This window comes from Hyposmocoma kahamanoa, unplaced genomic scaffold, assembly GCF_003589595.1.
Source record: "Hyposmocoma kahamanoa isolate Upper Pololo Valley unplaced genomic scaffold, ASM358959v1 78, whole genome shotgun sequence".
In the NCBI taxonomy this organism is placed as follows: Eukaryota; Metazoa; Arthropoda; class Insecta; order Lepidoptera; family Cosmopterigidae; genus Hyposmocoma; species Hyposmocoma kahamanoa.
In genome coordinates, this window is record NW_020653945.1 from 5,744,999 (window position 1) to 5,759,435 (window position 14,437).

Genomic DNA, 14,437 nt, shown 5'->3' on the forward strand with positions numbered 1-14,437 from the left:
GTAAACGCTTTGAATAAAAAGTCCCTAACAATTCATACTCCATGCGATTGGTAGCTGGAGGCGATGCTTATTTAAAATTAATCACCAAGAGTAGTGCATAATTACTTGAAAGCGGCCGATTATGTAGATTTTAGGTTGGTACGCGGTACTGCCTCGGTGCTTTCTATAGAACCAGTAGGGAGGCCGTATCGAAGCTCTCTCCCTATGTGACAGGATCGAACTTTGCATTTATAGAACTTACCTAGGTCATGCTATCAGAGCAAGACATTCGAATTCATTGAATTTAGAACGTATTTGAATTTCTATTCGATTATTAAATTGAATATTTGTTTATTTAAGATATTGCATATGGAAAAAACTACAAATTAAAATAATTAATAATTTAGACTTATAAACTAAATGCCCTTACACTTAAGAAACATCATAGCATGCAATGGCAACGATATAAATTTAAAAAAATATTTGAAAATTATAATTAAACAAAGGGAAATTATTTGAATTTATGCATATACATATATAACTATTAAGTCTACATTATCTGTTTTATTAAGTAAAGAAAAATGATAAAGTATTTGCAAAAGCAGGATTAGTGAAGTTTGTTTGGTTTCTTTAATTTTACACATCGTTTATTGTTCTTCAATTTAAACACAATTGAATTCAAATTACATATTATTTTTCTACAAGTAACAAACGTAACAATTTAGTAGAAGTAGGATTGATGGCAAGACAAGACAAACGACCTTAATGGAACAATTTGGTACACAATTTCTCCACGAACGAACGAAGGGCTATTATGTAGATTGAATGGAAAGAATCAGTTACACGGACGATGAATTGCCCTCTAATGCCATAGACTTTGTAAATTTTACAATAGCTGATGTATCAAAATATTTCGGTTATATTAGACGTAATGAAAATGTCTGTAATTTTATGGTAATAAATTAGGGAGTAGGATTTTGAAGTGCCAGCTTTAGACTGCAATAGATATTTGGAAAGATATTAGCTATCTCACATGCAATCGATTACAATGCGGATATTGCACGCACAATTTGTACAGGCGTGGGGTGCTGGTGCCACGAAATGAATGATGCGTTCATGCATATGTTATCAAGTTACAAATGTCACTTCACTTATAAAGTAAATAAGTTACTAGCTCCCAGAGGTCTAAGGTAAAAAAAGTTTTCTTTTTGACCGACTTAAGAAAAGAAAGTCCTCATTCGACTGTATTTTTTGTGTGTATGTTACGCGATTATTCTGTCATATTTGTGGTCCGTTTTTTTAAATAACAATAAACTTAAGAATGTTTAAATCTCCATCTATTATGCCAGTTATTAAACAAAAATTACTTAATTAAAATACGTCAAGGCTAAGTTGTATGCAAACGTATTAGCTTTTTGTATGGCTTCAAAATCCTCATAAGGTAAAGTTGATTTTTCATATCATTTGTTCACTGAGCACACCATTGTAACATGTATCTAGTTTTAAGGACAACCGGTCATACACGACTTGCTATTGTTATCTTGATGCATTCGAAACTTGAAATTACATACTTTACATGATTACGTTGCATTGATGACGTAATCCCAAGATGAAGAGAATATGAAACTCATGAAACTACATGAGGCTACAATAACTACTGTTGTTGAAAGCCATAAAACATATTTAACTCCGCTTGCTAATTTTCAGCCGAATCGAGGCAAGTTATTCACGGCTGCTATTTTGCATCCACCCACCATTTTGATTTTCATTGACACTGACAGTTGACCCTTGTGACTTCTATGATATTTTCTCGAGTAACTTTTCATACAGATTGTAACAACAGTGTCATGTATGTCAGATAAGACAGTGTTGATGAAAACTGAATATCTTTTACCGGATTTGTTTTTTGCGTTAAAATTTTATTTTCCTACACCTATCATTTTCCATCAAAATCAGTCGTCTCTGGTACACAAAATATAATTGAGAATTTTTCGATTTAAAATTTTACTGCTTATTGTCACGGCGAATTTGAAATCTCAAAATATGACTACGCATTATTGTTACAGCCTGTATACTACTTAAGTTTCTTTTAATTTTATGAAAAGGGTTCAAGTCCACATAGATAATTACTTGTGATGTGTTACATGTAACGTAATGTTCATTAAATCAGGAGCACAGCTTATAATTTTGTTGTTTTTACGAGGCGTTACACAGCGTGTTGCTTGTAATCTCCTTTTATACATTGCATGTCAGAAATGGCTAAAAGTGTGAAAACCCAATCTGTGAACGTTACCATCAAGTGCTGTACTTATCATTTAAAACAATAAATGGATATATCATGATTTACCGCGAATTTGTGCAAAGTTTATCAGAAAAGTAGTAAATTTCTGTTTAAAGCTTATTTCATTGCTTTGTGTATATAAAATTAAGTACCATAATACCGTTTTATGGTTAACCCTTTAAGCTTGGCAAGGAGCCGTAAAGCACCTTATTTTATTACAAAGGTAGTGTGACATTAAGAACTTCAGCTGAGGACTTCCCAAGTTAAGAACTTTGGCTCCTTCTCTCCTTTTAAGGTTAAGTCAGTCACACACAATATAAATTAATTTATAAACTTGCGTATTTATAACAAGTTCATATTTAGATGTGTAATTCAGTGCAAGATGTTCCACATTTCCTTCCCTCTATTTCAAATTAAAGGCACATTGTTCGTGTTACATTTATACAACATTTACAATAATACGATAATAATATATATATATGACACGATGAATTTACGAAAGACAGTCTACTATTTTATAAATAAAGAGATGAATAATAAAATGTGAACAAAGAGGTCAGCGTAATTTTTTTACCCAATCATTTTACATACTTTTAATCATCATCATTAACCCATTTATACGTCCCACTGCCGGGCACGAGTCTCTTCTCTGGCAAGGGTTTAGGCCATAGTCCGCCACCCTTATCCAATGCGGATCAGGGACTTTATACGTTTTCAGAGGGTTGTGAACCTTCGTGGTTGCAGGTTTCATCACGACGTTGTTCTTTTTTTTTAAAAGCTCATGGGAAATAGTAAATTAAAAACATTGACTTACAAATAAATGGACGACGGGTCTAATACAAAAACCACGAAAAAAATGTCCCAAGTCAACCTATTCGAAATTTAAATTGTAATGTCATCGCAGTATCGCGCTGTCAGTAGAACAAATGAAGACTAAAGCGGAGTGTCGCGCTCTGTATACGATTTTAGCGCCTTACAAGTGCGGACACTTTTTAGCGCGGACCCGACGTCCATATAATTGTAAGTCAATGATTAAAAACAATACATATTTTTAATAGAAAGTTGTTATTATACATCCTTGCTCCGTTTAAGTTGATCGTGAAGACCTATAGAAATCTAACAAACTAGGGGTCATTGAAGTCGGAACGGCACATATTTGTGGAAATCGAGGCCACAGTTAACCAATTTGGTCAATGTCAATATTAACTTACGAACAATGTTGTAGTTGCGAATATAATTGTACGCTTGGTTACGTTCGTATCATTTAACTGTCGTTTTGTTGATTTTAATTATGGTTCGTAAGTAACATTTGAAAATATCACGTTTCAAATGTTACTTACGAACCATAATTAAAACTTGAAAATAAATACATTAAAAAAATCATTGTAGTTACATTTTCCATATTTAGCCACAACAATTTCGTATGGATGGACGTGTGCTAGTGTGTGTTACAAAGTAGGTAAACGAAAACATGTGACGATCACGGAAAAAATAAAAAACTAAGCAGTGACATTAATTATTATTCAGCCGCGGCAATGTGACATCACAAGTACCTACTCGTATTACTGTGTCATGGGAGGCAAATATAATTTGCAAACGTGTCAGGTAAGGCATTGTAAGTTTGTGTCACAGTTTTAACGTAATGTGTAGGAATAACGCACCGTGATCTTGTTATTAAAGCTATAATACAAAAGTAAGTACTAAAGTCGTAGATATTTTTAGACAATGCTCTTATTAAATAACTTGGAAAAAAGGTAGGAAACGGTGAGGGACAGCATAGTTTGCTTAAAATATTTACACATGGTATTTTTTGTCATTCGAACTCGGGAAGCCAAATCCATCTTTCGTTCTTAAATGAAATACGCCTTAAAATTTTGAAATGGCTTCCAAACGTGAGAACATTTGTAAAACCTTGAATATTTATAGTCTTTTGTTAAATGACACTTGCTTAGCTATGCAAATATTTTACGTGTTTATTCAAGTTTTATGCGATAATTAACAAAACAATTGTTAATAATTTTAAGCATTCGGTGGATAACGTTTGCACCATTTTTTTATTTTGGCTGTCAGTAGCTAAACTTGTATGCATATTGCTAGAATTATGTGCGACTGTCTTCTACATATTGTTTGTCTGCATCTACTTTAGCAAGCCATCTCGGCATCTCGCATTCTGCTAACCTTGGTTGTTTCTTTGCAACCATGATGTTATGCAACAGAAAATTATTTGCCCACGATTTCATTAGGAAGGTTGGACTGCTATTTTGCAACATTTCGCTCCGAGTCATGTAACTTTTTGTTATCTAATCTAAAAGCCATTAGTGTCTTGGCTAGACCTTACAAATTACGGGGCAATATACGATCATTACGAATTCGGGACATTCGATAGCGTGAGCCAGTATCGTAAGGTTCAAAATAGACAAAAAAAAATAGAAACCTATTCTGGAATTTCGATTTTCGATAGCATAACGATGAACTGTGTGATAAGAATTGCGGCCGCCCACTGTTGTTACAGATATGGTGCGGCTGGCATAATAGCCGGTGACGGCGGGCAGATGTGCGCACTTTCACCTCCGTCCTGCGCGCAAATGGATGGCGTGTGAATGCGGTCGTGGCGCAATGTCCCTCCCGGGAATAGTAAGGGGACGTTCATAATTTATTGCCTAGTTAACTGGCGCATTATTTATTGAGACGAATGTGCTTTCAATACTACTTAGAATGACCAGACTCGCGTAGCTTGTTTAGTGATTTCAAAGACATATGTAACGGAGTCACGTCAACAGAGTTTACTTTTCCCCAGATCGCATTTTTGAGTAGCGAATTGAGATTCAGACGTGTGAATTGGGGGTTAGTTTAAGGTAGAGTTGTGTTTGCCGCAAAGGTCGTCGCCCGGCATCGATCGGGCTGTTTGTAAACATTGCGCGTCCGCTGTGTGGAAGAGAGTTGGTGGCCGGCAAAGAGAAAATATGACTCACCTGAACAGTCTGTGCGCTTTCTTTGTCGAGCAGGAACTCCATGGACTTGTGGGGCCGCGGGGTGCTCTGGTCGGGCGGTGCGAGCGCGAGCAGGCTCCGCGCGTGCAGCACCGTGCGCTGCGTGTCCACGTCGGTCTCGAGCACGCCGGGCGCCGGAGCGGGCGGCGGGCGCGGCCGCGGCGGCTTGTGCGCCACGCCGCCCGCCACGGGGGATGCCGCCGCCCGCGACACACCCTCCTCTTTCAGCGGGATGCGCACATACTGCGGCGTCGCGGCCGCCGCGCGCGCTCCCTGCCCCGCGTCTGCCGTCGTCGTACTCGCCGGCTGGCTCAGCGGCACCCGCGCTGGCGCGCCTGCGCCCCGGGACTTTTTCTCTTTCCGCCCCGAGAATCGGAAATTCGCGAACCGCGAGAGGAAGCCGGCTATGCGACTGCGCGGCGCACGCGCGCCCGCATCCGTCATGGCGGTAGCGCGCTCTGCGGCCGGCGCGCGCGAGACCTCGCCTCCCCCCTCCACGACCACCACCTCCGCGTCGCTCGCGTCGTCGCTGCCCGTCGTCGTGCTCTCGCTTGTTGTGGTGCTCGCGCTAGTCTCGCGCCAACTAACCTCCGCCACCACAGGTGAGAATGTCACACCCTTCGACCCCGCTGACACTGAACGCGCGGGCGGTGCACCAGGCGGTGGTGCCACTAGTTGCAGCGATGCTCGAAGCTCTTCTGGTGTTTCACGATTAGGTGTAGCTCTAGCTCGTAATTCCGGTGTGGATCTCACACGAGCGTCTCCGGAGCGCAACGGCGTCGACGTAAATACCGGTTCCCTTATAGGATCCGGCGAGGGAGTCCGGGGGGGTGACGGGGATGGCGAGGAAGGTTCTAGACGTCGTCGTAGCTCGTCGAGCACGTCGTCCCAGACGCCCCATGAGTCTTGCAGCCGCCGCGCCGTCAGCACAGACAGTTCTCGGTCGTAGGCGCCGGTGTCCGCGAGCGCTTGTCGCGCCGTCTCGTCGAGGCGATGCGCCGTTGCTTCCATCTCGCGGGCAAATGCTCGCTCAGATTCTGTAGTGGAATCACTGCCGACGCTGGATTCTCGCGCCGGTGACGGCGACGGTGGAGACGGGGGCAGCCGAGGAATGTCGGTAGGAGGCGGCGGTGGCGGATGCGCTGGGTGTGCATGATGGGTGCGCGGAGGTGGCGGTGGTGGCGGCAGGCGTGGACGCCGCGGGGCACCACCGCGATAGTCGAGCGCGGTGAGATCCGCCACACTGACCGTTAAGCAATCTGCTACTTCGAAAGTTTGTCGGAAGCGCGCGTTGTGCACGGCGTGGCGTTGGGGTTCCGTGCAGACGTCGAGCTCGGCGGGTAGCGAGAGCGCGCGCGCGGCGCGGGGCGGGCGCCGTTCCGCGGGTTCCGAACTGGGGTCGGGCGCGACGAGGCAGGGCGTGCTGGCGGCGGGCGCGGCGGAGCGGCGCGCTATTTCGGTCGGACGCGAGGGCGGAGGCGGGCGGCGTGCGCGCTCACTGTACCCGCTGTCCTCGCTGAGGTTCTCCGCGGAGAGATGCGCGCGTGCGGCTGGTCGAACTGGCGGCGGCGATGCTGGAGGCGACTCCAGGGAATCCGGCGAGAGGCTGGGCGAAGCAGGTGCGGCACACGATCTCTCCAGCGACTCAAACTGCGCAAGGCTCGAGGACCGTGAGAGCGAGCCTGAGCTGGCGGGTGAGGGCCCGCGTTCGCGCCGCCGCCGCTTGGCCGGGCAAGCCCACTCGCGTTCTGACTCGCTATCGCACTCCGATCCTGGTGACAAAACAATTTTTGCAGGTCGAGTGCAATAGTACCAGTAACTTTTCTAAACGCACGCACGCCGACCCCGAGTCGGAGACGCGGGTAATGACAATGGCACAGAATTGTGTTTATAAAGTAAATCTTGGCTGCTGTCCAACATCATGAGTAAATTACCTACTTTGATAGGCTGCCAAAAACCGTGGAAACATGAATGATGCACATTAATGAAGAATATGAAATGTCACAATTTTTTTTTATAATTAAAACATATTTAGAATAAATTCAATTTAATCGGGTTAATATTTTACTTTTTATTTTACAACGTCCTCTATCGTAAAAGCCACGAACTGCACTACCAGAAGACAAAACGTTTAACTACGTAGTTTTACTACTCGCCGTTAGATGGCGCTCTCTGCACGTTTAATTTTTCACCTAAACGTAATTAAAATTTAAATAACAGTATATAATATAACGATATATAAATATCGCAAGTGTAGAAATGCAACCTACCTTTTATTAAAATATAAACTGAACATGAATCGTTACCAGCTGTGCCCCGCACGTGTATGACGGAGTCGGCGTCAGAGTCAGAGAGCCAGGTGGCGGCAGAAGAACGCTCGGAGCGCAAATCATCGCTGGTCTCTTCGACTATCGTCTCGAGGTATAAGGCATGGGTACTGCCATTGTCACCTGTGAACAATTAACAATCATTGTTACAATATGCAACACCTTATTATAATTTATTTATAAGATACTACTAACAAACGCTAGATGGTGCTAAGTGTATTAAAAAATGTACATTTTTTTATATTATCAAACAATGAATGAGGAACGAATATTGCTAAAACGTATCTTTATAGGAAGCTTCTTTTCCAATGATTTCATATGCATTATTAATTAATATTCAATAATTTACTAGACAATGATCAATTGGCCCAGTTTATGTAGGAGACGGTAGGTGTAATGAACAGATTTACGGTAACGATGAATCATGCATAAAATCACAACAAACAATAAGCTGTTGCCCACGTAACGATAACTCAATACTCATTAACATAACATAATAATAGTAGTAATAGTACAGTAACAATGATAGGGAGGTATTTTCTCCGGTTTGCATTACGCCGGTTAATAGGGTTCAATAAACGCTTACTAAATTGAAATTTTATTATATTATATTAGTTTTGTTTGAAGATTTCATTTTAAGTTTCAGTTTCAATGTCAAATTTTAATACCCCTAAAGTAATTTAGGGGATATGAAATAAGCAAGATGTTGTTTAAGTAAGGTGATAATGTAAATTGTTTCCATCCGAACCGATCAAGCACAATGAGATTGCAACAACAATTTTAATTCTTACAGTCACAATTTTAAGTAATGAATTTGATGATGTTGTGAATATTGTGATTGAAATCCGTATTATACATGTAATATTATGGAGCATTCTCTAAATTAAAAAGAAAAGGTTGTGTCCTTTTAGTTATGGTAATAAAGTGCAAATGCTTTAAAATAAGTACGTATAGGTTGATTGAATTTTAAATTCGCCCAAAACGCGAAATTGACAGCCGCATTGTGTATGAATTTTATGGTATTCTTCGGCATTATGTTTTTGGTCTACTACTAACAACTTAAGTACTGATAACGCACATTTCTCAAGTTATAGTCGTACAAGAGCTCAGCGTATTGCCTATAAAGAACCACCTGATGCTTGGTGGTACTAAATAACACACTAAACACTTGTTGCTTTCTCGAAGTGCGTTTTTCTTTGAAAGTTAATTAGGAGAGTCTATTAACGTAAATAGGTGAAGTACTTAATAATATAAGTAATAATCTTAGTACAGAGTACTAAAAAAATCGACATCAAAAGTTCCTGGAATTATATCTATTTGCCAAGTTTTATTGAAATCGGTTACGGAAAGAGCGCGAAAACGGATTCATCATCTATTTTACCACTCTTAGAGGTGGAATATTTTCTTCAAATTAAAATGGGACCACTATTGAGGTACCCTCTTTTGAACAAAAAAGAATCATCTAAATCGGTTCATACATTTTATTACGTAAAAAGTTATCGCGTAACATACATACAAAAAAAAACATACAGCCGAATTGAATTCTCTTCCTTTTTTTTAAGTCGGTTAAAAAGTAATGTAGAATTATTAAATATTTGAAAATTTGAAGCCTTGAGCACGTTTTTGATGTTATTTTAAGTGGACAGATATAACACAAGATAAAAGTAAAAAAAAAACAAGTCGCCAAAATTGAAAACAGAGTTTAATTACCGTACCAGATGACCGTACAGATTGGCGAGTTCAACGGTCGACAGGTGGCGCCGGAGCGCAGCCAACCGTGCGTGCACGCCTATCGTCACAACCGTATAAGGATTAGGTTTGTAATATGTTTGTGATCTCCACCACGACCTACTCCTGAAGTAGCTATGAAGTGAATAACCACCTACCTGTGATTATCCGTAGTGAACAGAAACGAGAGATTCAAAATTAAAAACGTAATATAATTTTTATCGATAAATTTGGACTCTTTATTTACTTCCTTATTTTATCTATCTTGTTTTATACTTGTTTTATATTGCTGTCGTTTTACATTGTGCTGTCAACTTGTCGCAGTATACATGAGTAGCCTGTCGTGGACAACTTTCTCAAGAGGTAAATGAAGGCAGTCTCACGGTGCGTCGACAAAATTATCTAACTCATATCACGTAACTTCGAGTACTATGTACCCTGAATATTTGAGTCGACCGTTACATTACAATATGTTGCAGGCTGACAGGTGAGCCTCATACACGTCTGACCTTACTCGCGGGTCAATTCCCACACAGCATTAAGCAGACTTTGAAGTTCTCTTGACTAGCAACACGTGGAAATTGTGCAGCGAAATTCCATACTGTCTTTTATGGTGATTGTTCTTATCTTTTCCGGGATTTTACTGTGGCTATAAAAGCAAGTCGGGTTAAAGTCGTTTATGATTTGAGAGACATGACAGTCAATTTGTTTTAAAAGTAAGAACTTTGCCATACGTTTGAGGCGGTAGAATCTTTTGTAAGGTACGTTTAATTAATATTTTCCCACAATACGTAAACAGCAACACCAGGTACACGACTTGTTCGTCTCGTCGCTTAGTATTATAAAAAAAGCATAATATAGAAATTGCTCGGTCGACGCTGGGAAGTGCGTCTACGGGGCAAGTCCAAACACATTGCTTTAAAGTATTCTTGTGCATTTTGTTCACTGTACAATCGGTTAAATAGCGACGGAAACTGAACGAATGCTTGGAAAAAAACTGATTCATAATTTTAGTGAAGTTTTGAACATTTACAATGAGTATAACATGCTCCCGAAGAACATATTTTCTACTTTCAACATAAAATATTTTCTGCAACAAATCCGTTTCTTATCCTTGTTGTTGGGGAAAATAAAAATAATAATTACCCACACACTCATAGGCTAGAGGCTCGGAAAATTGCCATGTTAGTGATTATTTGTACAAAAAATCTTGATTGTATTGCATGTTTAAAGCGTAAAGTTTTAAGTCTTATATGAAGCAACCGATGAATAGATTTAACACAAATTATCCGTTGTCTGCATATCTCAAATAGATACTGGAAAAATCCGACAAAAGCCTAGTGGTTACAGATTATGGTTTACAAGACCTAATTGCAGAAACCAGACCTTTAGTGTAGACCACATGAACTGCGATCTTTGTACTATTTACAGTTTCTCACTACGTCATTATGTATATAGTTTTGCATTTCACACATTTACGTGATAGTTCAGTATCACAGTATGGTTCTCCTAACCAAGTTGAGTAAGTTTTCCAGATTTTACACACGTATAGCAACTATACAGCCGTACAATGCATACATGATACTATGTAGTTTCGAGATTATATAAAAGAAACAGGTTACGTTCCGGTTCGCCAAATCCGCGTCCTATTGCATTAATTGTGCAACTTCTCTCGATTCATGAGAATGTGATATTTAAAAATTGGTTGGAACATTGTTTAGGTATTTAGTTGATTACCCCTAATCTCACAATCATAAATCACACAACACACACGCACACACACACGTACACACGCACGCACGCGCACGCACATTCATACACGCTAACTTTTTTAAATGATACTAAGTGACGGAAGGAACAAGTCGTGCGCCTGGTGGTAAGCGAGACGCCTATCCATAACAGTTGCACTGTTTAAAACACAAAGATCTGTGGGGCACTGACACCACGCACGTCACCCTGAATCATAAATTGACAAGTCTCATGTGCCTGTAATTTCACCAGCACCCTTATCCTTCCAAACCGAAACACAGTACAGTACTTCCCTAGACTCTTTCACAACGAGCTCTACTAACATACAAACATCAATAGTATCTAAGGATTAAGCACGTCTTTGCTAATTATTGAAAATTTTCAAAGAAACATTTAACATCAACGAATTTTTTAGGCAATTTCATTTTCAAATTCAAATTATAAATATGTAAGCGTAGTTTTAAAATTTTCTTTTATTTTAACATACCCACAGATTTGCTATGTTATATTATTGAATTTGATTGATAATCATGATGTTTTTACTAGTATGATATATTTTTTTGTGAACATATTCCACTATTTTGTTGTTACGTTTGATACAAATATCGAACGATAACAGAGAAAAATTCCTTCAGTCTGGCCGGACTCGAACCTGCGACATTTTCATTAAGCCGGGGCTATCGCTCTCCCAACTGAGTTACGAAACTAGTAAGTAGACTTTACAAATTTCTCTACGTGCTCGTTGTCAATGTTTGTTTTTTATTTTTAACGGCTTTTTGACGCAGCGCCATCTGTGAGAAATCTTTGAATCCTCACTTGGCCAGGTACCTTTACAGGTACATTTTCTTCTAAGTTGGCAATTTTGAGCTTAAAGAAGTTGCGAGTCTTTCCTAAAAACAAGCATACAATACATAATGGGTAAACGTAATCTCAAAATTGATATAAAGGTTGTTTATAAGTATCAAAAGTTAAAATTCTATCGTTTATTCATTTTATGGACTGTGTCATGATAGAACCGCAGTATTACAATTTATAACTGTATAAAAGTCAGTAAAGCTGCCGCAACATCGTTATGACTAACTAGATATTCAACATTTCTAATCGGAACTGTGTAGACTTAATACTTATAACTTATGTAAGTAAACTTATAACGAAATTAAATAGATATAATAGGTAAACCCGATGTCAACATTTCTAATCGGAACTGTGTAGACTTAATACTTATAACTTATGTAAGTAAACTTATAACGAAATTAAATAGATATAATAGGTAAACCCGATGACCCGTAAGGCAGGGTGCGGTGGACGAGTTCCAGACGACCGCAACGCGAATGCGATCCGAATCGCAGACAAGCAAGCTAACACTTATTTCATTATACGATATTACAAAGCTGTTCCGTGAGTTTTTGAAAGATAATATGTATTTTAACATAAAATAATACTGTATTGCGACTTATATCTTTAAAACGCTTAACGAAAGTTGTTTTTAAACTGTTTACATATTATTCGAAATATTGGAATAAAACTAATATTTGGATATCCGAATTGCAAGCCATAGGTAGAATGTGGGCCAATTTCAATATTGATTCCGGTGCGAACCGCATCTTATTACAAATCTTTTTCTATATTTTATAGTAATAGTAAAACTTTAGTAAAATATATCGTCATTTGGGACTGGCTAACGCGTCGAATTGGCCATACTGCCAGATCTTAGATTGTAATTTTTCTTCAATAGATTAAAATTTTGTGACATTTATTCGTGGGAAATCGTTACATTTTTGCGATGGCCGTTTTGAAATTCCTTTTTGTGTTTCTAGTTCTGTTGTTGTTTTCTTTTTCTTCCTTGCAGAAAGGCACAGGTCCATGGACCTAGTCCCTAGTCTTAATTACATTTGAAATGGCCAAAGCCAAACCTTTAGTTTTCGGAGTTTTTGAAATCTGATTAGTCATAGTCAGCTTAACCTTTCTAGTAGTGGTTATAAATTTTTTCATATTTTGGAACAGGCCATGGCATCTAAGTCATGCTGCCAGATCTCAGATTTTAACATTTTTATTCGAACTTTAAATTTAAATTCTTTCGTTTTTCGTTCCTTTTTTAGTCCGTCATAAGGTTAGATTAAAAAAGTTTGTTTTCTAAAAAAATTACTTTTCTTAGGTTGTTGTTTTCTGCTGTACACTTGTGCTTGTATGTTATTGTTTAATAAACTTTGCAACAACATTATGTCCGGTTGTGATTACTCATCGTTAACACCTGATCTCCATTCATACAGTTCTATACAACTCCCTTTAATCTTATTGAATGTTATCTGAAAATGATTCATGTGCATGGATGTTATGTATACAAAACGTGAGGCATGAAGATGAATTGATTTGTTGAACGCTGTCTGGATTGAGTATTGTAAGCAACTGAGAACTTTATGATGAGAATCTTTAAAAAATTTGGAAGTTAATTTGTTTTTACTGGCTCTATAAAACGATATCGCATAGGAACTCTTATTACATGCATTAAATAACATTTTAAAATATATTATTAAGTTTATAGCATATCACGATGTTTTATTCTATCATGTTATTCAATTATTTTTTTGTGAAATTATTCCACTAGTTTGTTACAGTCAATAATAAAAGATCGAATACAAAGAAAAATTTATTTGATGCTGCCGGATTGGCTGCAAACCATGGCTGACGCTCTCACAACTCAGTTACTGAATGAACCGGCAGTAACCTTACGAATTTTACCGTAGCGTCTTCTGTGAGAAGTCTATAAAAGCTTTCCTTCACTCAGTGAGGTACCTTTACAGATATCAGCCACTGACTAGAGACGTCTTTAATCATCGTAATTAAGTTTTATTGAAAGTCAGGATGTTTCACCACCATGATATTCAATTATTTTTAACAGACTTCAAAAAAAGAAGAAGGTTCTCAATTCGACTGTATGTTTTTTTTTGTATGTATGTTACGCGATAACTGCGCCATTTGTGAACCGACTTTGATGATTCTTTTTTTGTTCGAAAGAGAGTACCTTAGAAGTACCAACTACTGTACCCAAGTACAGTACCTCGTAAGAAAGTATTGGACCTCTAAGGATGGTAAACTAGGGGATGAATGACTTTTGAGGTCGGTTTTTTTTAGTACTCTGTACTGAGGTTAGGTTATTTATTACAGTTGCTATCCTCTTAAATTTTTGTGAGACAAGTTGACGAGTCTCTCGTGTTAGTGATTTTTACGGCACCCTTACCTTTCCAAACCGGAACGCAGTAATGCTCATATTACCGTTGGCGGCGGCAGAAATAGGTACGGTGTTAGTACTTCCCTGGACGAATTCTTTCATAAGGAGCTCTATAATGCCACATATGGTAACATGTGACTTTATTTGTAGCCAA

The 14,437-nt window shown here is 39.0% G+C and overlaps 1 protein-coding gene across 3 annotated transcripts in view; it reads right to left on the reverse strand.

Annotated features, from left to right (window-relative positions):
- LOC113233328 (proline-rich protein 36) overlaps positions 1 to 14,437 on the reverse strand; it is a 138,092-nt gene that overhangs the window by 73,794 nt on the left and 49,861 nt on the right. For 2 of the 3 annotated variants that reach the window (XM_026468424.1, XM_026468422.1), the window contains exons 2-3: positions 7,521 to 7,700; positions 5,233 to 7,022 (exon numbers count right to left, since the gene is read on the reverse strand). In XM_026468424.1, coding sequence (XP_026324209.1) covers positions 5,233 to 7,022; positions 7,521 to 7,700 — 1,970 coding nt within the window. The remainder of the gene's footprint in view (positions 1 to 5,232; positions 7,023 to 7,520; positions 7,701 to 14,437) is intronic. The other variant, XM_026468423.1, reaches the window with a different exon arrangement.